The following is a 26,211-nucleotide window of genomic DNA, read 5'->3' on the forward strand; positions in this document are numbered from 1 at the left end:
TTATATACTATATATCATTTTAGTAGTACAGAATTCTGCACAAATCTGAAAACCACAAATCTGAAAACCTATCTCCAGACCTAAATGCATTTACATATATAGAGAATCCTGATGGATGTTATATTATCAAGCAGGAAGAATAAGTTAGGAAATACCAATCTGGATCAACAGAGAATAGGCGTTGATTGCTTACCTGAACGCCTCTTCTCGTACGGTGAGCGGGTACAGCAGTCACATGGGGTTGCTCATGTCCAATCCGGTGGAACTGAGCCTAGTGTTAAAAAAGCTTGCCGGATCCGCCCCTTCCCCAGAATTCGCGAATCCATAGACTAGGCTCAGCTGTGAAGCTCTGTAGTGTTCAACTCTTATTGTTAGAGGAAAAAGGATTATAGAAGGTAAAGAAGACACATACAAGGGCGGGAAGTGACTGCTGTACCCGCTCACCGTACGAGAAGAGGCGTTCAGGTAAGCAATCAACGCCTATTCTCCGTACTGAAGGAGCGGGTCCAGCAGTCACATGGGACATACCCAAGAGATGGTCCCTAGGGAGGGATTAGATTGCTATCGTGTGAGATAACGGATTGGAGTACCCTTCTGCCGAAGGCAGCGTCCGCTGAAGCGTAAGCATCAATCTTGTAGTGCCTGATGAAGGAATTTGGCGAGGCCCAAGTGGCTGCTTTGCAGACCTCCTCCAACGGGGCTTGAGTCGCCCAAGCGGCCGAGGTGGCTGCGCTCCTGGTGGAATGCGCTGTGATGTTCCTTGGGACTGAGAGGGAGGCCGATTCATAGGCCTTAGATATAGTCCCTCTGATCCAACGGCCTATTACTGTTGAAGACACTTTGGTACCCATGACTCTGGGGTGATAGGCTATAAACAGTGCTTCTGACCTCCGAAAGGGTCCAGTGCGTTGGATATAGATTCTCAGCGCTCTAATAAGATCCAGGGTGTGCCATCTAATTGCCAAGGGATGATCTCGTTGGAGGCAGAAGGATGGTAGGACAATATCCTGAGTTCTGTGGAACATGGAACTGACCTTGGGTAAGAAGGTGGGGTCCAGTCGCAAGACTACCTTGTCCTGATGAAATTGACAAAGGTCCTGCCTGATCGAGAGGGCAGCCAACTCCGAAATGCGTCGTGCAGAGGTAATAGCCACCAGGAATGCTACCTTAAAGGATAGGTACCTGAGGGACGCCGATTTTAAGGGTTCGTATGGTGCCTGCGTGAGGGAATGGAGAACCCGTGGCAAATCCCAGGATGGGTACCTGTGGACCTTGGAAGGTCTGAGGTTGGCTATGCCCTTGAGGAATTCCTGAACTTCAGGGAAGGATCGGAGAGGCTGTCTGCGGGGACCCCCTAGGACAGACGAAATGGCTGCCAGATGATGCCGGAGGGTGCTGGTGGAAAGTCCTTTATGGAAGCCTTGCATAAGGAAGGAAATGATTCTGTGTATGGGGATGCACAGAGGGGAGAGACCTTCCTGTAGACACCACTGGTGAAACTTGGACCACGTGTGGTCGTAGATTCGATTGGTCGAACCCCTTCTGGCCTTTAAAATGACCTCCACTGAATCGGGGTCATGACCACGCAGTTCTAAGTCTCTCCTGATAACAGCCAGGCGGTGAGGTGGAACCACTCCGGGTCTGGATGAAATGAAGCCCCCTGCCGCAGCATATCCCCCGAAACGGGGAGTCGCCAAGGGTCCTGGACGGACAGCTGTTGGAGATCCGCGAACCAGGGCCGGCGGGGCCAATGAGGGGCGATTAAGATTACTCGGGCCCTCTCGGTGAGGACCTTGTGAATCACGTCCGGGAGAATTGGAATTGGAGGAAATGCGTAGAGTAGGCCTGGAGGCCATGGACTCCGGAGGGCATTGATTGCTTCCGCTCCCGGGGATGGAAATCTGGAAAAGAAGCGAGGGAGTTGGGCGTTCGCATTGGTCGCGAAGAGATCCAGGATTGGTAGGCCGAATCTGAGGCTGATTTGATGGAACAGGTCTTGATGGAGATTCCACTCTCCTGGGTCTATCGTTGCTCGAGATAGCCAATCCGCCTGGACGTTGAGGCTCCCCGAGATGTGGTCTGCTAGGAGCGACCGAAGATGTTTTTCCGCCCAAAGGCCTAACTTGAGGGCCTCCCTCATGAGGGCCTTGGATCTCGTGCCCCCCTGTCTGCAGATATGGCTTTTTGTGGCAATGTTGTCGGTGAGAATGAGAACGTGCCGGTTGGGAATGCGAGGAGAGAAATGCTTCAGAGCCAGGGAAACGGCTCTTAACTCTAGCCAATTGATTGGCCTGGAAGCTTCCTCCGGGGACCACGTGCCCTGGGCTATCATCCCCTGGGCGTGGGCGCCCCATCCCGATAGACTGGCATCTGTGGTGATGACAAATTGATCCGGGCACCTGAACGGGGATCCTTTGTCCATGGCCGGAGACTTCCACCACTTGAAGGATCTGCGAACACTTGGTGGGATGACAATGCGACGATTTGAGTTGCTGTGCCCCGATCTCTGAAAGGGTAATAGGAGCCACTGGAGTTCCCTAGCATGAAGGCGAGCCCAGGGAATGATGCCTATGCATGACACCATCTTCCCCAAAAGGGATGACAGAGTTACTATGGATACTGAAGAATTAGATAAGATGTTAGAAATTAACTCCCCTATACTGAGTTTTCTCTCGGGAGAGAGAAAAACCTGGGAGGATTCTGAATTAATAATGGATCCCAGGTGTAAGATGGATGTGGAAGGTTGGAGGTGACTTTTATCAAAGTTGATGGAAAATCCATGGTCCTGAAGGACTGACATGGTGACAGAAAGGTCTGTTTTCACTTTCTCTAGGGAGTTCCCATGAATCAAAATATCATCAAGATAACATAAAATGTGGATGGGAGACGCCCGGATATAGGCCGCCAGGGACCCCAAGAGCTTTGTAAAGACCCGAGGGGCCGAGGAAAGGCCAAATGGCATCGCCCTATATTGGAAATGCCTGCCTTGAAAGGAAAAACGTAAAAATTTTCTGTGGCATTTGGCTATAGGAATGTGGAGGTAGGCCTCAGTGAGGTCTAAGGAGACCATGAAATCTCCCGTGTGGATGGCGGCCAAAATAGAAGATAAGGAGTGCATCTTAAACTTCCTATATTTGATGAATAGGTTTAGCTTCTTTAAATCCAAAATAGCTCTCCAACCTCCGGAGGACTTTGGAACCATAAATAGGATGGAGTAAAAACCTAGGCCCTTCTGACCGGAAGGAACCGGTTGAATGGCTCTGATGGACAATAAATGAGAAATGGCCTCCTCCATACGGTTACAATCTGAGGAGGACCTGGGAGAAGGGCAGGAAATAAAACGTTTCGGGGGAGGAGAAATAAATTCTAAAAGAAGACCTGTTTGAACAGTGTCAATGACCCAGGGGTCCTTGGAGGTGAGACGCCAATTAGAGGCGAAATGGGCTAGGCGACCCCCTATGGGAATTGAGGAAAGATTACCATCTAGGTTTTTTTGAAGCCCTGTTAGAGGACGCTCCCCTTTGGAAGCGAAAACCTCTGCCCCTGGAGTTCCTACCTTGGGAACGAAAGCGGGGGGAATACTGACCTGGAGATCTCTGATAGGACGCCGCTTGATCTTGCTGGCGCCCTGGGCGACGAAAGGACTGCGTTTTGGTAGCCTTTTTTGTAGTTGGACCCAAAACTTTCTTCTTGTCCGTGGTTTCCGTGAGGAGTGGATCCAGAAGATCACCGAAAAGAAGGTCGCGCTTTAAGGGTCCCTGGGATAACTGCCACTTCTGGCGTACTCCCGCTTGCCAAGGGCGAATCCATAGGAGTCTTCTTGCCGTTGTAGAAGCTGCAATAGACTTAGCAGAAAATCTAGTAGATTGCAAGGTGGCATCAGCCACGTACTGGGCAGCTGCAAAGACCTTGTTGAAGTCTTGTTGACCTCTCAAGTCATCGGGAGGAATATGCTGTTGAAGTTGGCGAAGCCACAGAAGCATGGCTCTGGAGAAAAAGGAAGCTGCTGCAGAACTTTTAATGGCCCAGGAATCTGCGGTGAATCCTCTTTTGAGCATTTGTTCAATCCGCTTGTCCTCTGGGCGGAGGACTTCCTCCGCTTCGCCTGGCACAGCCGCTGCCGAGTGAAGGATCTTGACAGGTTCATCCGGTTTGGGAAAGGATAGAAGCTCTTCATAGGAAGAGGAAAGTTTGTACAACTTTCTGTCCTTGGTGGAGGGATTAAGGCCAGAGGCTGGGAAATCCCACTGTTTGAGTAAAGCATCTTTAAACAATTTAGGCATAGGAATTACCTCGTTATCCTCCTGTTCCTCTGTGAAGTAAGGTAAATTCTCCTCCGGGGGATCAGTGGCAGTGGAGGCTTGTTTCTCCTGGGCCGCTAATCCCGTAGAAATTCTAGCTTTGAGGAGGAGAGATTTGAATAATTGAGAAGGAAAAATAGTAATAGGAGAAGGAACCTTTATTTGGGATTCCTCATCATCTGAGAGGCCTTGAAAGGGGTCCTCATCATCCTCCATATCCTCATATTCGTCCTGAGAGGAATCTGAATCATCCTGAATAGGAGCTCTAACCGCTGGGGAAGAACCCAAGGGGCGGGAGGGACGAGGAGGAGGAGGAGGTAAGGGAAGCTCATTGATGGTGGAGAGTTTGGCATCAATGGCCTTGGACAACACAGCAAAAATAGATTGGAACTCAGGAGGTAAACTAGAAATATCAGCAGGAAAGGCAGAAGAATCCCTAAAGGCCTGGGAGGATCCTGGCTGGGGGGAATCTTCAATAATATCTGGTTCCTCTGGACCTATGCCCCATAGGTTAGGTTGGGGTCTGTCTAGGTTAGGCTCATCCAGAGATAACACAGGGACCCCAGAAGGAGGTAGATTAGAAGCCTCTGGGGGGTCTTGACTACTGAGTACTTGGGCCTGTACTTTCAAACGTTTTGCTGATTTGTCATGGATTCTTTGTAGGGCTAGGTCCCTTCTCTTCTCGGCCCTGGTGACCTTGGTCGAGGGGCGGGCCCCTAGAGAAGAGGAGGAAGAGGCCTGGGGGATACTAGTAATCTCATCGCCTGTAGGCCTGGCCTCTCTGGGACCTTTAGTTGTGCCTCTCTTGGGAAAAGTAGCCATAGTCTGACAATTAACAGAAGACAAGGCTGAGCCAATAACTGAATAATTAAGGAGAAGAATTTCAAGGACTTCCCAAGAGGAATGGATCCTGCTTCGAGGCCTCGAAGCTGCTGAGACTTGAGGGCAATCTGGGCAAACCCAGAGTTCGTGTCCCCAAATCCAGCGGGGCCAGCCTCCCTAAACTTTTTAATTAAGTAAACCAAGGCACTCTGGTTGGAGGCTTAGCCGGTGGAGAATTAAGCCTGGGCGTCCCAAGACCCGCTCCGGGATCCACGCGGTGGACTGAGGCCTACGCGGCTGGCAGGGGGCCAACACGAGAGGCCTAAATTTAAAAAGGGCGCGAAGGCCTTCGCGCCGAAAAATCGCTCCGTAATATTCTTAAAGGGAAAGCGATCGACTAAGTCCAGGAGACTAGAAAGACGTCTCACTCCGCAGGAGGTATTTCTTAAGCCCTTTAATATTATACAATAATGAATCAATAAATCAATAAATCAATACTTGCACCAAGACCTCCAGGCCAAAGGATTAAAAGAATCCACAAGCGGCAGCGGGAATCGTAACCGGCAAAACCGCCGGGGGAAAACGAAACCGCAACTTCTCCAAGGAAAAAAGCCGAGCCACAAACGGCTGGCGCTATTAGTGCAAGTAAATAATAAGGATAAAACAATTCTTACTACTTTTGAAGGAAAAGATCGAAGGGAAGGTGTTAGAATGTTGAACGAGCTATCACAATACAACCGCAGGATATGCGAACTGAGCGAATTCTGGGGAAGGGGCGGATCCGGCAAGCTTTTTTAACACTAGGCTCAGTTCCACCGGATTGGACATGAGCAACCCCATGTGACTGCTGGACCCGCTCCTTCAGTACGGAGAAAGGCCCTTGGTTTCCCACACATCAGGCAGTAGCCTATTTCAAACATGTAAAGTAGGTGGTAGGGGAGGGCAGGAGAGCTAGGAACACAAGGCCCTCGGGAAGCTGGCAGCTTTTATTTTTCTTTATATCCAATCATAATTGCTTTCTCCTTCCTTCCCATCTTCCACCTCTTCTTCCTCTCTGTCATATCTCAATGCCAGAAAACAAATAGCACTTTGTTTAGCAAATGGTTCCGATGAGCATCATACTCATATGAGCAGGGAGAGAAAATCAGGATATTTAAAACACACATACACAGAAGAAAACAGGATTCTAAGCAAGAGAGGGGGAGAGAGGGAGGGAGGGGGGATTCTAAGCAAAACAAAGCCTTGGACACAGGAGATGAATGAGAAAGAGCCTTCGGAACAATGTAGACAATGCTAAAAAGCACATCTTCTGCCCTTTTAATTAGTGGGAGGTCAGTGGGAATGTCAAGCTTTGCCATTGAGTTTCTCTTTTCAGGAGAAAATTAGACTTTTAAATGAAGGTGCTTTAGGTCTTTTTTTTTCAATAGGATTGATACAGGAAAAAAGAATGGCTTACCATCCCTTTGCACTAAGTACTGCACCAAAATTTACCATTGCCAAAGGAATGTCCCCAGTCTACCAAAACTGCATAGCTATAGAAGTCTGGACAGGGAATTGGCACCAGTTATTTCAGAGAGAAGACCAAATGATCGTCTTATGAAATAGGATATAGTAAATTTTTGCCCTTCAATCAAGGTTCATGGTGGCAGTAACCAACTACTCTGTGCTTTGCTCTTCATTCAAGCATGACTTAATGAGGATGGGCATCAATGAAAGCCACAGAGTTTGATCTCCATTCTCCCATCTAACCACAAGGTCACTGAGGGTACTTACTTTTATTCTCATATGCTTTCTTTTTGTCAGATGTTAAAAGGGGAAGCAAACCAAAATTAACAGATATATTTCTTCAAGATTGATATAACACGTAGGTCTTCTTTGCAGGGAATATTTGTATTTCTTTCACTTATAAAAGACAGTACAGTATTCCGTGTCTGACTATGAAATAAATACAAATCCATACTGTATCAATAACACTTTTGTAGCTCTAAGAACAAGAAACATTTGACAAACTAGAAATAAAAGGCCAAATGGCTAACTTATTATGAGATACTAGAATATTATGAAGAGGGGTACAGAATAAAATCTAGGGAAGAACTGGTGGCAGAGGGACACAATTGCCAATGGCCTTATTTAAATTATTGAAAAGATTTAAAGTAGACAATGCAGAACTGAGTTTGAAATGGAATTTTGTACAAATTATGAATATGTAATTGCTGAAACATATAAAATTTTATTGAATTATGAATCAGAAGTTGAACAAATAAAAAAAATGCAAAGGTAATCCAGTAGTCATTGGAATTATCACATACAATGAGTAAGTTATTATATAGAATAGTGTAATAATACTATACAGTATATAATACTATATAACAGTACATATATAATATGTACTGTTCTATACTATTTAAATGAGTTGTTACATGATTGGACTTCATTTTACAATATTTTTACCATGGTCAATTAGTGAATTATATGATTGTTAAGTGGCACACACAATTGTTAAGAATTACAGCTTCCTTGATTGTCTAAAGGAGGATAAAATTTTAGGTTATAATATACATATGGAACAACAGGAAATATATATGTTTGAAAGGGTTGGAATCTGCATTATGTTATAATCTTAAAGACAATTTATATAAAAAGATGTGCCATTGATATAGTATGTGTCAGCAGGGAAAAGTGTCTAGAATGTACAATATAAGAACACTTCAAATTCATATTGGAAATGTGCAGAAGAAGATGGATTTTTTGTTTGGTGCATATGTAAAAAATCTAGAAAATACTGAATTCAAATTTATACCTGATTTAAATAGTTTAAAGATTAATGTATAGTTAAGACCAAAAGTCAGCCTTTTGGTATTGATTAGTGATGGGCAAACCCAATGGGGTTCGGCAAGTTCGGACCAACTTTACGCAAAATTCGGCCGAACCCGAACCGAACCCAAATGGGGAATCCCTCCCACGAAGAGATTCCAGGGGTGGAGGTTTGACATCACCGGCAGGTTGCTCAGGACACCAAGGTGATCAGAATCCAGGAAGTGATCACTTTGGCGTCCTTAGCAACCTGCAGGTAACGTCAAAGCTCCACCCCCAGAATCTTTTCATGGGAGGGATTCCCCAGCTCCTTCAAAGGGAGGTCTTCACGTAAAAATAAACATTGTTATTTTTACGAAAAAGGACACTGCAGCGCTGCTGCAAGCAAAGGGCGGTCCTTTCACGTAAAAATAAACATTGTTAAAGACCCGAATTGTGTGAGTTCGGTTCGCCCATCACTAGTATTGATGGACATAGTCACAGAACCTTGTTTTTGTATAGGATAGCTACAATAATATTATTGTATGCACAAAAGAGAAAGCTTCAACGAGGTAAAGATTATGGAGCTTGCTGAGGTGGCAACTTGAAAAGAAAAAATAGCTACATTTATTGCTGATGGATTTTTTTTGCAGAAAACAGACAAAAAGCCTGAGTTGTGGGTTTTTTGATTAAACAGGATAGATTATAGACATGTAACTTTAGAAAAAGAGATAAATTTATAATTGTACTTATAACTGCTGTAGAAAAAAAAATCAGAAACCACTTCTTTTAATATTTTTTCTTTTTTGTTTTCGTTTCTTGTACTTTTTAGCTTCCTCTTTGATTTTTTTTCTTATTTTCTTTATATTACTTGGTATTTAGTTTTAAACTTTTTAAAACCTTTTATTAAAAGTTTTTATTAAAAAAAAGTCTTTGTGACAACTGCCCCATTGCATGCCTTACACCCACACTTAGTGTGGTCTGCCTGTTTCTGAAACTCCATGTGCTTGATCCTCATCTACAGCTTCCCTTCACAGCATGCGTTTCATCTTGGCTATTTGCATGATGACCCAGAATAAAGCACATGGAGAGGTTTGGCAATCCCATAGATCTTACTACAAAAGTTGTCTGGGGAGAAATGGGAAGAAAAATAATTCTACTTTATGAACATACAAAACACTCCTGTAAGAATTCCCAAGAGAAGTTAGTGTTACATTTCTTTAGGTCAGACCTTTACTCCCGGCCAACATCCAAGAGGCAATTGGATAATTAGATCTTAACCTCCAAAATTTCTGTGAAACAGTCCTTCATTCTATCTTACACATTTAATTTTCTCACTGCTAATTCCCATCAAAACGGAACTCCAGCTCAAAAAAAATAAATGCAGAGGCTGCCCAGCCCAGTCAGAAAATCAGCAAGAGAGATGAGAAGGAGCAAAATGGCTATTGCAAGTCATTAAAGAGCATAAGGGGGAAGCATGGCCAAAGTAGAGGGAAATAGAAATGGCTGCACAGAATAGGGAATGGTGAACTATGGAAGTAGGAGAAAATTCAGGATGCAGAAAGCCAAGGGATTAGAAGACCTCAGCAGGCCTTGCCAGTTTCAGGGAAGAAAAAAGGGAGGGGGAGGGGGCTGCTGTGGAGGAGAAGAAGGCGGCCTGCAGCCTCACATCACATTTAAAGTGATAGGCAGAGCAGAAAATGGAGCTGGAAAAACAGACATCAACATGTTTTACAGGCCACCCAGAGACAGCTTGCCTGTGCAAAATTATAACTGTGACCTTATAAGCATTTTCACCCACAAAAAGAAAGATGAAGACAGAAGGCGGCTGGGGAAGAGGGGAAGAAAGGCCGACTTTGTTAAATCATGCTCAGGCCCTAATACCCTTTATGCTGAATGATTCTTAAAGGACACTTCAGCACAGCTCCTGAGGAAAGAAGGCTTCAGAGCGACACTCTTTAACCATTTTGTTTTCTCTCTCACATGCTGGTTCCTGGCATGCGGTTTGGGTGGAGCTGTTGTAACTGCCTTTTTCAACACACACACACACACACACACACACACACACACACACACGCAAGCATTAGGCCTCTTTGGGGCCAGGTAACGAAATTCCTGTCAGAATGTACTCTGGCACAAAGGCCATCTTCTGTGACACACACACACACACACACACACACACACACACACACACACACACACTGCTACTGGCAATGCAGCCAAATGGGAGAAGCTTTTGATGAGAGAACGAAAAGCCAATTTGCAGAACATAAACTAACTGATCCTTGCCTCCAACAGGCAAAGCAAGCCAGACTAGGCCATTTTGAGGGCTCAGGCAATCTCTCCTCCTGTCTCCTTTGTCCATTTGCTATGTTATCGTTAGAATTCAATCCTGAAGATGCTCTGACTATCCCTTATAAAAATCTATTCGTTTTGGACAAACTCTGTTCATTTTAAATGAATATAAGTAACACCACTTTTTCATTTAGTGCAGATATGGGATACATCAGATGCAATTCAGGATGTTTCAAAGTCTGAAGAGTCTTTCTTTCATATTTGGTAGGCAAAAAGGAGTATCCTTTCTGCAAGAAAATCTACGTTCACAGTGATATAAATCTTTGATATGTCACATTAAAAAACCAAGTTGATGGGGAATTGCATTTTTAAACAAAAATTTAAACTATGGGCTAAGGACTAAGTTAGAAAAGACATCAACATGACTGACACAGCACTCTTCAATGCCTCTCATCTTAAAGCAAGTTATAATAGTCTATATATATATATATGCAGAATAAGGGATAATTTCAATGTGTTTATTTTATTTATTTTTAAGAGTTTTTTTTCAGGTTTTGCTATGGCAAGATGGATAATCATAGACATCAAATCAATAAGGAAATAATAAATATATAAAAGCTAAGAGCTGATTTATTGTAGGTCTCAAAAACAGATTTTTAAATTAAAAATAGAAGAAACCTAATGAAACCTTTTAGCAACAAAAATCTAAAACATTACAATACAAGATAACAAGCATAAAAGGATGTGTGTTTAAATTTCTTTCCTCTGTTGAAGTTTCTGAAGATTTTTTTTTTAATTTAAGAGGAAAAACCGAGCTATCTGCAAATATTTAGCTCTTCTGCAAATTAAGAATTCACAACTTCTGTAAACTTCCAGAACTTAAGAAAATATAAAACAATACAATTTGCTTTTGTATTCTGGTACTAAAAAATATAAAATTTGCTCCTCATGCAAACACATGAAATGACTGTATCTGCTAGTTCCAAGCAGGCTAATTTACTGCATTTTTTTAAACTAAAGAGTTCTTAAATTAATCACACATTTATTTATTTTACTCATCACTAATTTTAATGCTCCAAAGTCACTAATAAAGGGAAAAACTAGAAATTAGTCCATACTTGATATCACAATCTTGTTGCACCAACTTCATATATTTAGTTTTAATAAATCAGAATGGAACATGTGATTGCCCAGGTATATTTGGACAGACCCATGTAAGAGATACAATTATGTTTTTATCCAATACATTTTTAAAATAAAAGTTTTCTTTTTTCAATTTTATATATTTCTCAGAGTGCTCATGAACATAGCATATACTCCTAATCAAATTAAAAATATCATTTCTAAAAACCAAATGTCTTAATTGTAATAATGCTTAAAATCTTACATCTCTTTCTTGCCTTATCTACTACAGGACTGGAAAAATTTCTATAATCAAAACTACTTATGGGTTATTTTAAAATATGCAAGCATGCCCATTGTAGAAACAAACCCAACATACTCAATTCATTCCAACACCCCCCTCCCCCATTCAATTGTAAAAGACAGGTCTTAATTTTATTATTGTAGACTTCAGTTTTTCCAAAACTTTTCCCATTATTCTTAGAATGTCTGCATTTCACTCCATAATATCTCCATATGACTGTTTAATTCATTTTCTTTACTGCAATGAAAAAAATGTTTTTTTAAAACCCTAGTACATAGGCATTAAGAAAACTGTGCAATCTGTGTGAATGTACGAAAGACAAAGTGATATCCATGACTGTATATATGGACAGCATTTAAAATCGTTAGAGAAGGAAGTAAGACAACGTCTGAGATGAAGAATATTCAAGAATATTAGTGAAGGAGACACATGAAGGATACCATGGGAAGACTGGTATTCTTTAATAAAGAACACTGGAAAGAAACTTATTCAGAGATAGGAAGAGATGTAGACTACATCTGTTACTGATGGATATTGATTGAATATGCCACCAAAATATGGATGGTATAACCACAAAATCTCTAAAAGTAGCCTTTTTCTTATAGTTTAAAATTTAGCATTGCAGGAGATAAAATGGAGCAAGATATGCACTCATCAAAAGGACAAAATATAAGTGCTGTATTTACACATACTTGATTCAATTGATATAAATAAAACAGTATAAAAAGACAAATGGATGACCACTTATCTTGCTAGCAGGAGTTTACTGAGCAGCTCACATCCTTGGAAAACTTACATGTAAATAAAACTATAAAGTTAACTTCAGTTAAACACATCCTCAGAACTTTGAATGAGAAATGGTTCTGATAGGCTAGATAGGGTTGCCTATATTTAAAAAGACTAATGATAAATCATGTTAGCTTTCAAAATATTCTCTCATGAAAAGTATTAAGTTGAGCAGGGCTAAGAGAAGCAAAAACTTTTTCCCAACAATAAACTAAACTCAACATGCAGTGGTTTTGTTCATTACTATACACTGAAGTCAAAACCAAGAATTGCCCAGCCCAAACAAGGACACAGAGTTCAGCTGATTTCCAGACAATGTCTGTTTATTCAGGAAAAAACTTACAGATAACCTGGGATGACTTTTTACTAATTCACTAGATATGTAGCTTGGCTATCACCAGAAAGATCCAAAATAAACATAGTTACCACATTATATGATGGAAGGTAATGAAGGAAACAAGGTAAGTTTCTAGAAAAAGTTGAGTGTGGGCATAACTAAAAATTCCAGAAAACTGACTGATTATCAAAAAGCAAGCTCTGAATTGAGTTAATGAGATTTACCAGTCTCAATTGCCAAACCTTTCCTAGATTTAAGGAAGAAGATAGTTTCTATTTGATCCAACATTACTTCCTATTTATAAATAAAAATAGAGGAGGGTAGCAGCCAATCCTATGAGTTTTTCAGTAGTTCTGCCAGATCTTCCCTTCTCCCTATATACAGTAGGTGTGCAGAGCCATTAACAGATGAATTTGGCTTCTCTTCTCTACTCCCACTCAAATCCGCAAAAAGTAGAGGGGGAGACTGTTCAAACTCACCCTTTCTACTCAGAATACTGTACTACCCTCATCACAACCACAAGATTAAATCTCCAACTGGAAAATAATAGAATAGCAAGTTTATTAATGACTTATTCACTCCCCCATTTTAGCAGCTAAATGATGAGTCATTTTGGCAACACTGGAATATACACAAGTTGTCTGTTTTATAGTCACTGCTGTTCATTTATTGTTAAATATTTATCCTACACAATGATGCTTGAAAGGAATCTGTGGACCTGTTTGTGCAGATTTTGAAGTAACTGGATCAGATCAAAAAGAGAAGACAGAGCCCAGTCAGCCTGTCTTTACATGCAGGTGTTGTCACACAGCTATTCCTCAGTCTGACTTTTGCCACATACTCAAGATCACACCCTCAAACTCAGTATTAATCCAGAGTAAACACCACTCCCTGGTGTTTCAGCCTCATGATCACCAGTAGATTACAACTTCATTTCATAGATGCATGAAGGGAAATGATGACACAGAGAAAGTTGATCATAGCCATTTTTAATGTTGCCAAAAGCTAGCTAAACTACTTTAAGGTGATCTTACGACTGCAGTCCAATAAATGTTCATGCTCTCCATGATATTTTAATCTTTTAAACAACTTCCATGTTTAGAACTCCAAAGACCCCTTAAATTTCATCTTATCAGAAACCACTGAGAAATTAAAGCAACTACAGTCCAAACTATTTTCATGGCCAGACTGGCTGGAATTTAAAGGAATTCAAACAAAAACATCTGAAGAATACAGAATACCAGATTGACTATCCCACCTTTACTGTATTGTTAAGGTACAAAATATTAATTTGAAACTGTTTGTGCTTTTCCAGTTACTTTCCCTTGCTGAACCACTAAATTATGACTTATTAATATACAGTATTTTGTTCCTTTTGGATGAATGTGAAGAGCCCATATCATATCTACCTTCATAGCATGACGTCAGTGTAGGTGACAGAAATTTGAGTTCATATGGTACAGTATTCCTTTCTAGGAAGTTGGCCAGAAAGGAGGAAGGGAAGAAGAATGGTGATTTGACAACAAGTCTTACAAAATAAGAGGGCTGCAATGTAATAAAGTCTTTGCTTTCAACTACAGGAAACAAAGCTGCTTAAAACCAGATTTCAGTACTGTACTTTCAACCTTTAGGTCCATTGGGTTTTTTGTGCAACCAATTTCTGAATAAGAGCAATTGCATCTGAGGAAATGGTTCCTAGAGTGAACCAAAGAGTACTGCAATGGGCATTTTATTTTGAAAGTAAGCGAAATTGCTGAAAATTCTACAGCTTCACTTGCTATACCTCTGAGAAGAATCTATCCTATATAGAATTTTATATCTGCTAATATTCCTATACCTATTTTTAATTATATATAATGATTCACAACTATAGATTGCTATTCTGCTATTCTGAGATTTGCAGAATCTCAGATTTAAATAACTGGGGTTTTTTTTACAGGAAAGAAAAGATACACCACTGCCACCCATTTCATACCTTATTGTCTGAGTTACTAGTTACATTGAAAGACACCTCCCCCACACACATTCCCATTGCTTTATCCCTCCCTTCCCCTCCTCCAACATCCTGTGCAGTAGAGGCCTGTTTTCTTTGACAGATTTCTAAGGAGGCCTGAAAAGATGTCAGCTTTTGTTTACTTCTTCGTTTTCACATTGAAGATATGGGAGCAGTACCAGGATAAATATATAGAGCAACCTGCAGTAAATCTAGTTAGCAACAATGAAAGAGCATATTCTGCAGGCCTTGCAAAAAAAAAAAAGGCAAAAGGCAAAAATACCAAAACTAAACAACCGCTTTTAGCTTCGCCTTTATTTATTTATAAAGAAAGGTCACCTTTGGGTAGAATGGATCGTTTTTATTATTGCAAAAATGTACATTTGAGCAAAGGGGGTCACATTTCTTATTGAAGGTAAAACTGTTCTTAGCAGAATTAAGGAGCAAAGCTACTAAAAGAATAGTGATCCTGCTGATGAGCAATTAAGAAAAGAAGGGAAAAAATTCTTGCTGCACGTTCAATTACTATTTATTATTTGATGTCAAATGGTTCCTCTTTGGCCTCAGATCAAAACAGGGAAAAAGTAAACCATAGCTAATGGTAAACAAAGAACTGGGGAAGACTAGACAGTTAATAAACTGGCCTTTACCTGAAGTATACTAATTCCTTGATGCTCTTTGGTACAGCACCAAGCACTGAACCAGCCAAAGATATTTTGCTGCCAGGGCAAAAGAAAGCTTAGTAATTTAAGGAAACATTTTTATTTCGCTTTTAAAAAAATTCAAATAACCTCTGTTCCACTTAAACTGAACATTATGTGTCAACATCTACCACTTCAACTGAAAGCATTGCACTATCTAGACAGGCCGCAGGTTGAATTCTAGGCTGCCCACAATAATGTACCACAGCAGAAAGGAAAGGGTGGGGGCTGCTTCAGGACCCCTCCTCAGCAATTCCCACCCGCCACCTGAGAAAACTGGTTGACTAATAATGAGGTTGCACCAGTTGTATTTTGCAGTCAAGAAGAAAGCTGCATTTAAGTATGAAGCAATGTTCCTACTTACCCTGATCTCATTGCGTCGGATCTCCACGTCACATACTGAGTGCCCTTGGTGTGCACCGCTGTAGTAGCAACAGAACTGGCAAACAGCAACCTGTTCAGCTTCGCAATGGTACAGTCGGTAAGCATTGTGCTGGGGGCAACTCCAAGCCCTGACGTCATCCGCCTCCACCAGGAGGTGCCCACGTGCTGTAGAGGGCTGTTGCAGGTGTGTCTGAACGTGGGATTGACAGCATGGAGCTTCACACCTTAGACAGATCTTCTGGGCAGGCAAAGGTGGCCCACGGCGGCAGAAGACACAATGTAAGACTGAGGGAGTCTTTTCCAAATTAAGAGAGTTGAATTTCTCCACAATGTTGGTCAATTTTAAGTTCTTTTCAAGGTTGGGCTTCTGGTTGTAGGCCTGATTACACTCAGGACAACGCACTAGCCCCGAGTCTTTGGCCCAAGCCTCTCCTATGCATCCCCTACAAAAATTGTGCTTACAAGGAAGTTGGACAGGTTCCACAAAGACATGCAGACAAATAGGACATATAAGCTCCTCTTCAAAACAGTTCTTCCAGTTTTCAGCCATGTCTCACCCAGATCAGAACTTCCTTTTTAATCACTTTAAACAGTCAGTTTTTGGTCTACTAAAGCAGATGACGACAAGTTTCCACTTTTGCAACAGAAAGGCCACTAAGTTGCTAATGAACCAAAAAATTAAGAATGCAATTAATGTGGATATCCTAAAATTTAAAGTAATATATTCCCAACAAGCCCATTTGCATTAAATATAATTAACCATCAGTACTAAAATTGCAGAATAGATACCTCTAAAGTTTGAAGCCAAACATTCTTAATTCTTATAAGGTTTTTACTTCTGATTCTGAAAAGCAAAAGTAAAACTTACCGAGAATTGAAAAAACTCCATACAAAATCCAGAAGGAAGTCCACATTCCATATAAACCTCCTATATTACATACTCCTAATTACCACTTTTTGACCATTTAATATCTGAAAGGAATTTGTATCCCTCCTGACTAAATTCAAGCCTCCCTTTTCAATTATTTTTCCTCCGTAAAGAAATTAGAATTTGAGTCTTTAATTGAATCATTAAAAAGTTGGCGATAAATCCATATGCAAAGGGCAGGAGGAGCAGCTAGTTTTCTAACGCAGCTGAATGGTGCAAAAGGGTATTTTTTCCCCCCTTGGCTTTGGGACAGTGCAATCACAGTAGGAAGACAGTCAATCACTCAGATGAAATTCCAGCCTAGAGCCAAAAGGACCCTCCCATTCTTTGCTCTTTTAACAAATAGGAATGAGGAGAAGAAAAACACTTTTAAAAAAATGTCTACTCTGAAGGACACAAATAATCAGAGACAAATTCAATGGAAGAACAACCTAGTCTAATTCTCAGTGGAATTCCGTTTTCAAACCTTTCATAAGACTAAGGTGAAAACAGTACTCCCAACTCCAAAATCCCCAGCCTTTTGGAGAGGGATGGTTTGCTCTGGCTGGAAGGAAAACAAGTATGCCTTGATCAAACTGAAAAGGAATTTCTCAACTGCTAATGAAAAGCCCAGACCCCGCCTCTTCCCCTTTGCTTCTCTGTTTTCCCTTCTGACATGAAAGCTATTTCTCCTTTTGGAACCAGCCTGCAAGGGGGTGGGAGGAGAGGAAGACAGACAAGAGCTAGAAGGGAACTGCTGAATTGTACAATTCCAAGAGGACCCAACTCAGTCCTCAGCCATTTTGAGCTGGTTTTATTTTTATTTTATTTCTTTTAATTTGTGGGATTTAGGGGTCAGAGAAATAGAAACAAACCTGCCAAAGACAAGGGAGGGGAGCTGGTGAATGGCACCACCCTGCAAAGTGACTCAGGATGGGGGGGGGGGGGGAAGAGAGAGAAAAGGCATACAGGAAGGAGAAGGGGAGAAGCCCGAGTGTTCTAAAATTGGGTTTATATAGCTGCAGCTGCTGCCTCTTTGAGTTTTTATTATCAGATCAAAGAAACCCCTACACGCTCCTTGCAATCATCTCCAGCCATCTTGGGTCTCTTCAGTCCCCCTTTTAAATAAAATGTTATTTTTTATATATATTTTACAAATCCGTCTCTCCACCTCTCTTCAGCACCTCTCTGCCCCAGTCACAACAGAACCCCCTAGCAGATCAACGGATCGGACCTGGGACACATTAAAAAGAAAAGAAACAACAGGAAAGCCAGCCACGATTTCAGCCCTTAAGGAAAATTAAATTGGGGGGGGGGGGGCTACTATCACCACACTATCGCACACAACGAAGGCAAGGCAGAATCTGGGAATTCCGGCAGAGGGAAACAGGCTGATAAATTAAAAAGCAGGTCCATTTATCGATTAAGATCCAGCACAGAAAGCCTACGTGGGTTTTTAAAAATCGTCTCCCCATTCAAGGCAGAGGAGCGAGGGATCGAAGCTAACTAAAGCAGCTCTTGCCTGCTTCGCAAAGATCTCCCCCCCGTCACAGATACCAATTAAAATCTAACAACCCCCCCCCCCCCTTAAGATCTGCAATATAAAGCAGAGTCCGAAGTAAGGGAGCGGATGGCCCAATAAAATCAACCCTATGGAAGTACGCCTAGCAGATCGAAAGGGTCGCCAGATCAAGGTGAAGAAGGAAAGGGGAGCGGGGGGCGGAAACAGGCAAGAGATGATGCCGCCGCCGCTTCTCCCGGGATGGCGAAGGCGCCTCAAAGGATCGACAGGAAGAACTGAAGGAACTCACAAGGGCGGAAAGATGACTAAAGATCAAGGGCGCAACGCAGGATTCCCACTCCCGCCCCCCCACCTCTCCCCGGGCTTGAATTAAAGGAACAGGAGCTCGATCCCAGCCCAGCTTCTTTAGCGACCCAGCGCCAGAGCCCCTTTAACCGCGCGGGTTGTCGATCGATCAATCGATCGATCGACCGACTCCGATGAATCACGAGCGTGGAGGATCCAGAAGAGCGCAAGGACAAAAAGAGAGGAGGGGGAGGGGAAGGGATCGCCGCGCAGGTCCGGAGAAAGCCGCCCTCCTCCTAGCTCGGGCCTTTCTCCTGGATTCGATCCCGCCTTCCTTGCCCGGCTTGGCCTCCCACCCTAGCCGCAATCAGCGCCAGCCATTCGCTTCCCCCTCACACACACAGCTCCGGTAGACCTTCGACGGCGACGATGGCTGCTGCTACTGCTGCTCCTCCTGCCGCCGCCGCGCTGCTCCACAACCCCTTCTCCGGGGCCTCACGTGACCGCCACACATTTGATACATTAAACACAAGGCGTCCGGCCTCTCTTAAAGGGGCAACGGCGCGGGCTCCGACTTTTTAGGTCGGCCTCGCAGGCCTCTTCTCGGCCTGCGTTCTCCCTCCCCCTCATCCCAGCCTTGCTACGGTACTTACCTGAAGCGAGCGGGGGGAACCGCTAGGAGGCCCGCCGTTGCCGCGCCTGAGGAGAGCCAGCCATTGCTGAGGCTGCCCCTTCTCTCTCTCTCCGCTCGCCTTTGCTGGCCTGTCACGGTATGACTGAGTCATAGTGGGCTGCTCCCGCCAGCCTCTCCGAGGGGAGGGGAAGAAGAGCGTGGCTGGAAGCTGCCAATTGAATGAGGCGCAGGAGGCTTGCTTTGCTTTCTTCCCGGGGCCGGCTGCGGGGCGTCCCAGCTGGGCTCATCCGGGGTGGCCGTTGCAAAATTAAGCGGAGGCCGCAGATGAAAGGGAAGAAGAGCTCGCTGGGGTCCCAGAGGCATTTGAGCCTCGGTTAGCGATGCCAGGGGGGTTGAAACGGGGATGGCTTTGCTTGCCAAACGGGGAGGGTTTTTATCCCCTGCCGCCCGTGGCCTTTCCCAGCCTTTGAAAAGGAAATAGGGGGTCGTATATCTGCTTGCCAACACAAGCTTCTTTTTTTCTGATCGAAGCACAGCTCGGTTTTGTGCGCCGTTGGTGAATGACTACTGCTAAAAAAAAATACCAGGTGAACAAAGAAAAACGGCGGCTTACCTCCCATGTTAAAACTTGCCGCTGATGATGCCCAGTCTGGAGGAGAGTATTTGAAATTCAACGCTGCTGTGCTGTCGCCTCGGATTCATAGAAGATCATCTTTTATTATGTGATTCCATCGTTTAGTTTGATGTGTATTTGCCATCATTGCGCCAGGCCCGGCCAGTACGACGATATCCTAGAAATCTAATTGGGGAAGTTAAAAAAAAATCAATCACGGGATTTCTATGGTTGGAGTTCACTTGTCATAGTACAGATTTGAAACTGAGTAGGGATCAAAAGAATGTGCTATATAGTGAAGGGACTGTTTGAAAGGAAAAGCTTATAACAATTCTTTATCTGAGGACATGTTGTTCCCCTTGGAAGCTACCGTAATTTGGTTTCTGTGGGGTTTTTTTTTATAAAGGGAGTGAAGATAAGGAATACACTGCTCAAAAAAATAAAGGGAACACTTAAACAAGACAATATAACTCCAAGTAAACCAAACTTCTGTGAAATCAAACTGCCCACTTAGGAAGCATCACTGATTGACCATCAATTCTACTTACTGTTGTGCTATTCAATTTTGTACAGAACAAAGTATTCAATGAGAATATTTCATTCATTCAGATATAGGATGTGTTACTTGAATATTCCCTTTATTTTTTTGAGCAGTATATTTTTCCAATGCTAAGACTTATTTGAGTGGAGAGCATAGTAGGTTACAGATGTTTTATTAAATTTAGCACAATTTGGTTTTTTTGCTCGCCGGCTGACATACCTCCCTAAATGGCTTGTAAAAGTTGTAAATAAGAACATTTCTTCCTGTAGGCCTAAAAGGAAGATGCAGGCTTACACAACACACTGTGTCACAATTACCTTAGCTATGATTTATTAAATAAGATGCAATAACCTGACTTTACAAAACAATCAAATCATAGTTTAGACATCGCATTAATGAAGAATTAACCAAACTACATGTAAACAGCTTCTAGATTCTTACCTAAAAGTCTTGGAAGCACTAATTCAAAATAGAATAGAATACTTTATTGGCCAAGTGTGGTTGGACACACAAGGAATTTGTCTTTGGTGCATATGCTTTCAGTGTACATAAAAGAAAATATACATTTGTCAAGAATCATGAGGTACAACACGTAATGATTGTCATAGGGATCAAATAAACAATCAGGAAACAATATTAATAAAAATCTTAAGGATACAAGCAACAAGTTACAGTCATAAGTGGGAGGATATGGGTGATAACAATGAGAAAAAACTAATAGTAGTAGTGCAGACTTAGTAAACAATGTTGAGGGAATTATTTGTTTATCAGAGTGATGAGTCTGGATCTAAGCACAACGATGTGCTGCTGCTTTTCTCTGCTGGCCTCAGCAATGGCCACTGATAGCTAGCAGTAGGAAACACTATTAAAACTGATATGCTGGCGCTTAGTTGACTGCTGATTGATACTAGCGCATTGCTTGATAAGCTGTGTTGTCCTGTCTGATATGCATATCTGATATGTCTGTTTGCATGTTTTCATATCGTAAGTGATATCTAGTACTGTACTTGATTCCTTGTATCTAGCTATTCCGGATCTAGAAAAAAAAGTAGAAGGAAAGATCTAAGCCTGATTTTTGCCATTTTTTCCTTCTAACTGGTTAACCCTGCTGTTGTGTGCTGTGACATTTTCTATTGGATGTTCCAGCATTACTTTATTTAGAGTTGTTTCAGCATGCATTCAGAACCAATACAGTTCATAACACTTCAGGATTAGAAGAGGCTTTTGCTGTTTCAGGCAAAGGCCTGCATATTCCCAAGTAATGGCATGCCTGACTTTATATGAGAAAAGAAGACATAGACATATTTTGTCTGCACTTGCATGTATTCCCTCTGTGAGTGTATTGAGCATTTACATTTGGCCACAGGGAGGAGTAGAATTTTCCTCACTGTAAGAGGCACAGATCTCAGTTACAATTTCTGGATGACATGCAGAAGTATTCTAAGTATGCCTCATTCACTGGTGGCAGCTGCATTTACAGCTCACTTATACTTAAATATTGCAGTGTTCCACCTGTGTGGATGTAGGGTAGGTGAAGCAAGGATTGAAGAAGGAAAAAGAGGCAAATACTATTAATACTGCAGAGCTATTACAAATATTCAATTATATTTTAAATGACTACATTGTTATCCTTTTAGGACAACTTTTTCTGAAAACAGAATATGCCTAGTGATCTTACAATTCTGCAGGAGTAGTTGGTTGTAATTAATGCTTGGATTATTTGAGGGGAATAATATCCTATTAACTTGCTAACTAGAAATCCACCTGATTTCTGCTACCATCCATTTGCTACCAACTGTTCTTGCAGGGAGAAAATATAAAATAAAATTAATATTGAAAAGCTATGGTCTTAAGATCTTTAATCCAGTTCTATAAAAAACAAAATATCACAGCTACCTTTTCTATTTTGAATGTTAGAAAATATTCACAACAGATTTTTTTTTTAATGTTACCTACTGTTATTCTATCAATCTGAAGATGGGTGAATTCACCTGGGTTGTTTTTCCTTTAAGTAAATAGAGTATAAATCAGTTATCAGAACCACCCTGCCAATATTGTCTGCAGCAGCTTTTCCATACCAAATGAAAAAAGCTGGTGAATCTAAATCTTGGAAAATATGCAGGGTGGAAAATATTTTTCTAAAGCATAAACAAATTTTTAAATTATGGAAAACATGTTAAAAATTCTCCTGTTAATGGAATAGGAATGGAATAGCATTGCATTATTATATATAATACTGTATATAATACCAGCAAGAAACATGATAATGAAGATTAAGTAAGCTCTTAATTAAAAGAATAAAATTAAGCAGTCTAGTTGTAAATGTGAATTAGAATGAGTAAAATATGTATCTTCAATACATCAGACACTGAAAGGTAGAAGAGCTTAAGTTTTTCCTAAATTCTTACTATTTTTCAAATGCATTAAGGATAGAAATTGTTACTAATTCATATTTGCCATCTGGTTTCCACACACCACTAAATAGACAATAGAATAGTGCCTTATCTGAAATCCAAGAAAAAGTTAAGGTTTTGCTAATTAAAATAATATGGGGTTCACGATCAGGAAACACAAAGAATACAAAAATATATAGATTAATTTGTATATATAAATACAAATCTGTGACAAATGAAAATTCAGAATAAACTCTTTTGTTTGTATTGCTGCATACTTTGAGGCATGTTATAGCAAAAATATTTTCTGGGACTAATATGTGCTTTGTACCCTATTCTGTAAATGATTGTGGGAAAACTTCCCATAGGAAGACTTTAACAATTACTGAGATGCTATTTGTGAGGCACTCTAAATGTGCAATATGAAAGCTTAACATTATTACGTTGTATGTTGTACAAACATGTATGTAATATGCATCAGTTGCTCAGATTAAATATCTGAAATAAGGGCTTAATTGCAGAAATCTTATGCAACCACAAATGTGTTAATTAATCCTCAAGGTACCATAGAACCCCTGGGCGGTTTTTAAATTGCATAGAGGGTTCTATAGTATGCCATAGCACTTGCCAGGAATATTCTATACTCCCTTTTTCCTGAATTGACAAGATTGGTTGACAGCATTTATGCTGTATAAGTATACTGCTGTGTTTCCTCCCCACGAATTATAATTGAAAGATTTTCCCCATTTTGTCTGAATACAGGTAGTCCTTGAGTTATGACCACAATCAAGCCCAAAATTTATAATCCTAAGTGAAACATTTATTAGGTGAGTTTTGTCCAGTGAAGGGCTACCCAAATTTTTACTATCACACTATGGGCATGGCTTATGCAGGAAGCCCTGCATTTTCTTTCAACATCTTTCAGTGCAAATTATTATTATTATTATTATTATTATTATTATTATTATTATTATTAATTAGATTTGCATGCTGCTCCTCTTCGTTGGGTGCTCTGGGATAGAGCTCTATTTTTGCTATCCCACTGCATTTCCCTCGTCCGTCCAGGCAGCAGCCCACCCCTTGTTTTTGTCACATTTTACGACTTTTCTTGCCACAATTGTTAAGTCAATCATTTCATTTGTTAAGTTAGTAACGTGGTTGTTAAGTCAATCTGGATTCCCCATTGACTTTTGTTTGTCAGAAGGTCGCAAAAACTGATTTACATGATCACAGGACACTGCACCGTCATCATTATGAACCACTTGTCGATCATCTAAATTTTGATCATGTGGGGAGGCTACAACAGTCATAAAAGCTGGGGTGGCGCAGTGGTTAGAGTCCAGCACTGCAGGCTACTTCCGCTAACTGCTAGCTGTAGTTTAGCAGTTCAGATCTCACCACTGGCTCAAGGTTGATTCAGCCTTCCACCCTTCTGAGGTGGGTAAAATGAGGACCCAGATTGTTGGGGGCAATATGCTGATTCTTTAAACCGCTTAGAGAAGGATGTAAAAGTGGTATTATAAGTCTTATTGCTATAAGTGTGAAAAATAGTCATAAGTCACTCTTTTTCAGTGCTGTTGTAACTTTGAGCAGTCACTAAATGTTGTAAATCAAGGACTAGCTATATTTGGAACTTCAAACAATATTCCTCTGAAGGTAGCAAATTGTTTAAATGATTAAAGATCAGTTAGTTGCATGGGGGTTAGCATTGTTAATATGCTGATGATCTCTACTCTATGCCAGGCATTTGATGCTGTTGCCCTTACAGTCGACCAAGGTGCCTGCTTGGTAGACTGTAAGGGCTTGGATGAAGAAAAATTGGCTATGACTCAATTCCAGCAAGCCAGAATGGTTGTGGGTTTTTAATAATCTGAGGTCAGGAGATATGACACTTTGAGGTTCTCCTGCTGGGAAAAAAACGGTGACAAGTGTAATACTAATAATCATCACCATCTTGTAGGTCAATTGCACCCATTCCTAACCTCATTGGATCATTGCTATGCACTCTACATGATGCTGCCCTTGAAGGCCCATCTGGAAGCTGTAACTGTTCCAGATTTCAGTGCCTGTAGTTTTGGACAGTCCCTTGTTCACCCATACTATTGCATGAGCTGCACTGTCTCCCAGTTGGGGTCCAGGTGCAATTCAAGGTGCTAGTTGTTGTGAATGTTCTCTATCAGCCTTTAGAATTGTCAGATTCAGAAGACAAAGATGATGTACAAGCTGTTAATTACCCTGATTTAAGAACTGCGGAACAAGACAGTGAGGATGAAAGTGAAATAAAACAGTCGTCCGATGAAAGCATGCAGAGTCATATTTCTTCTGATAACTGAAGTACAGAAAGGAGTCCTTGGTTAAATGCAAAGTTCCAAAGGTTACAGAAAAGAAGAGACGAAATTGGGGGGGGGGGGGAGTTTGAAGTGCTATTCAGAGTGTGTAAATTAATTAATTAATTAATTACATCACTTCGAGAATTTAACGGAAGAGATGGATCTTTCTTCAAAGTGCTAGAAAACAGAAATGGTGGCGTATGTAGTATTGCATTTATAAATCTGTATTGCAAACAAATTTTTAATAGCGTGAACCTGACTCAGAGATAAGAAGATATTTTGAAGTAGACAGCCTGTTATTTTAGAAATAATTATAACTTCGTAGTTTAGTCTGTGAGATTGGAATGCATATTTTTCATGCTGGAGCTGAAATGACGGGATCCAACGTGGAAGGAAAAAATAAAAGGAATATTGTTTTGAAAATTTCAAGTTATAAAGCTTGTATTATTTGAGCAGTCAGACAGATTACAGTCCAGATCTAGAACAGTTATCACCTTTGAAGCCCTGCATGATGCATCTCCAGCTTTCTTGCAGAACAGTCTCTTCCACTACGTCAAATGGGGCGGGCATGCTCCAGGTCCTCATCCTCAAATATTACCCTCTGGTAGTGCCTTAGAGACCTGTTTTCTCTGTAGCCATCTTGATTCTTTGGAATAATCTCTGAGATTAGGGAGGCCCCTACATTAGACAAGTATGGAACTGACTTGTTTACAATACAAGTAGCTGGGCACCTGGAGGAAAGAATTTGGTTGTTTTTATATTGTTTTCATTGTAAGGCACCTAGAGTCTGTGGGTGAGATCGGCAGACAGGGAAGAGGTACAGACAACCAAAGTGTACAAGAGGACAATCGAGAATTAGAGAGATGGTATTAGAAATAATGAGTTAAGTAAAGATGGTAAGAACAACAGAGGCGGTCTCTGATATATTCAAAACAAAACACTAACAGTAACCAGCTGGGCATGCAACTGCCCTCCCCTATTAATCAACATAGCGTCCTAGTCTTCTAGCACAGATGCTAATCTAGGTCAAGGGACCATGCTGCCATGGAAAGTGTGTGAAAGTCAGGCCTGTTGAAGACAACAGAGAGAAAACATTCTGTAGCAGTGGAGTGGGCATAAGACCACAATTTGGTAAAGTTCCTTCTAAT

General features: G+C 41.4%; 1 protein-coding gene across 6 annotated transcripts in view; it reads right to left on the bottom strand.

The window, feature by feature from the left end:
* TRIM8 (tripartite motif containing 8) overlaps positions 1-19,980 on the bottom strand; it is an 81,235-nt gene extending 61,255 nt beyond the window's left edge. The window contains exons 1-3 of one of the 6 annotated variants that reach the window (XM_070752831.1): positions 19,206-19,354; positions 16,628-16,682; positions 15,819-16,500 (exon numbers count right to left, since the gene is read on the bottom strand). In XM_070752831.1, the coding sequence (XP_070608932.1) occupies positions 15,819-16,388 (570 nt within the window). In that variant the 5' untranslated portion in view covers positions 16,389-16,500; positions 16,628-16,682; positions 19,206-19,354. Of the gene's footprint in view, positions 1-15,818; positions 16,501-16,627; positions 16,683-16,706; positions 19,069-19,205; positions 19,435-19,799 lie in introns of those variants that run through there. The other 5 variants (XM_070752834.1, XM_070752833.1, XM_070752832.1 and 2 more) reach the window with 5 other exon arrangements.
* Between the last annotated feature and the right edge of the window lie 6,231 nt (positions 19,981-26,211).

Source organism: Erythrolamprus reginae, chromosome 5 (assembly GCF_031021105.1).
Source record: "Erythrolamprus reginae isolate rEryReg1 chromosome 5, rEryReg1.hap1, whole genome shotgun sequence".
In the NCBI taxonomy this organism is placed as follows: domain Eukaryota; kingdom Metazoa; phylum Chordata; class Lepidosauria; order Squamata; family Dipsadidae; genus Erythrolamprus; species Erythrolamprus reginae.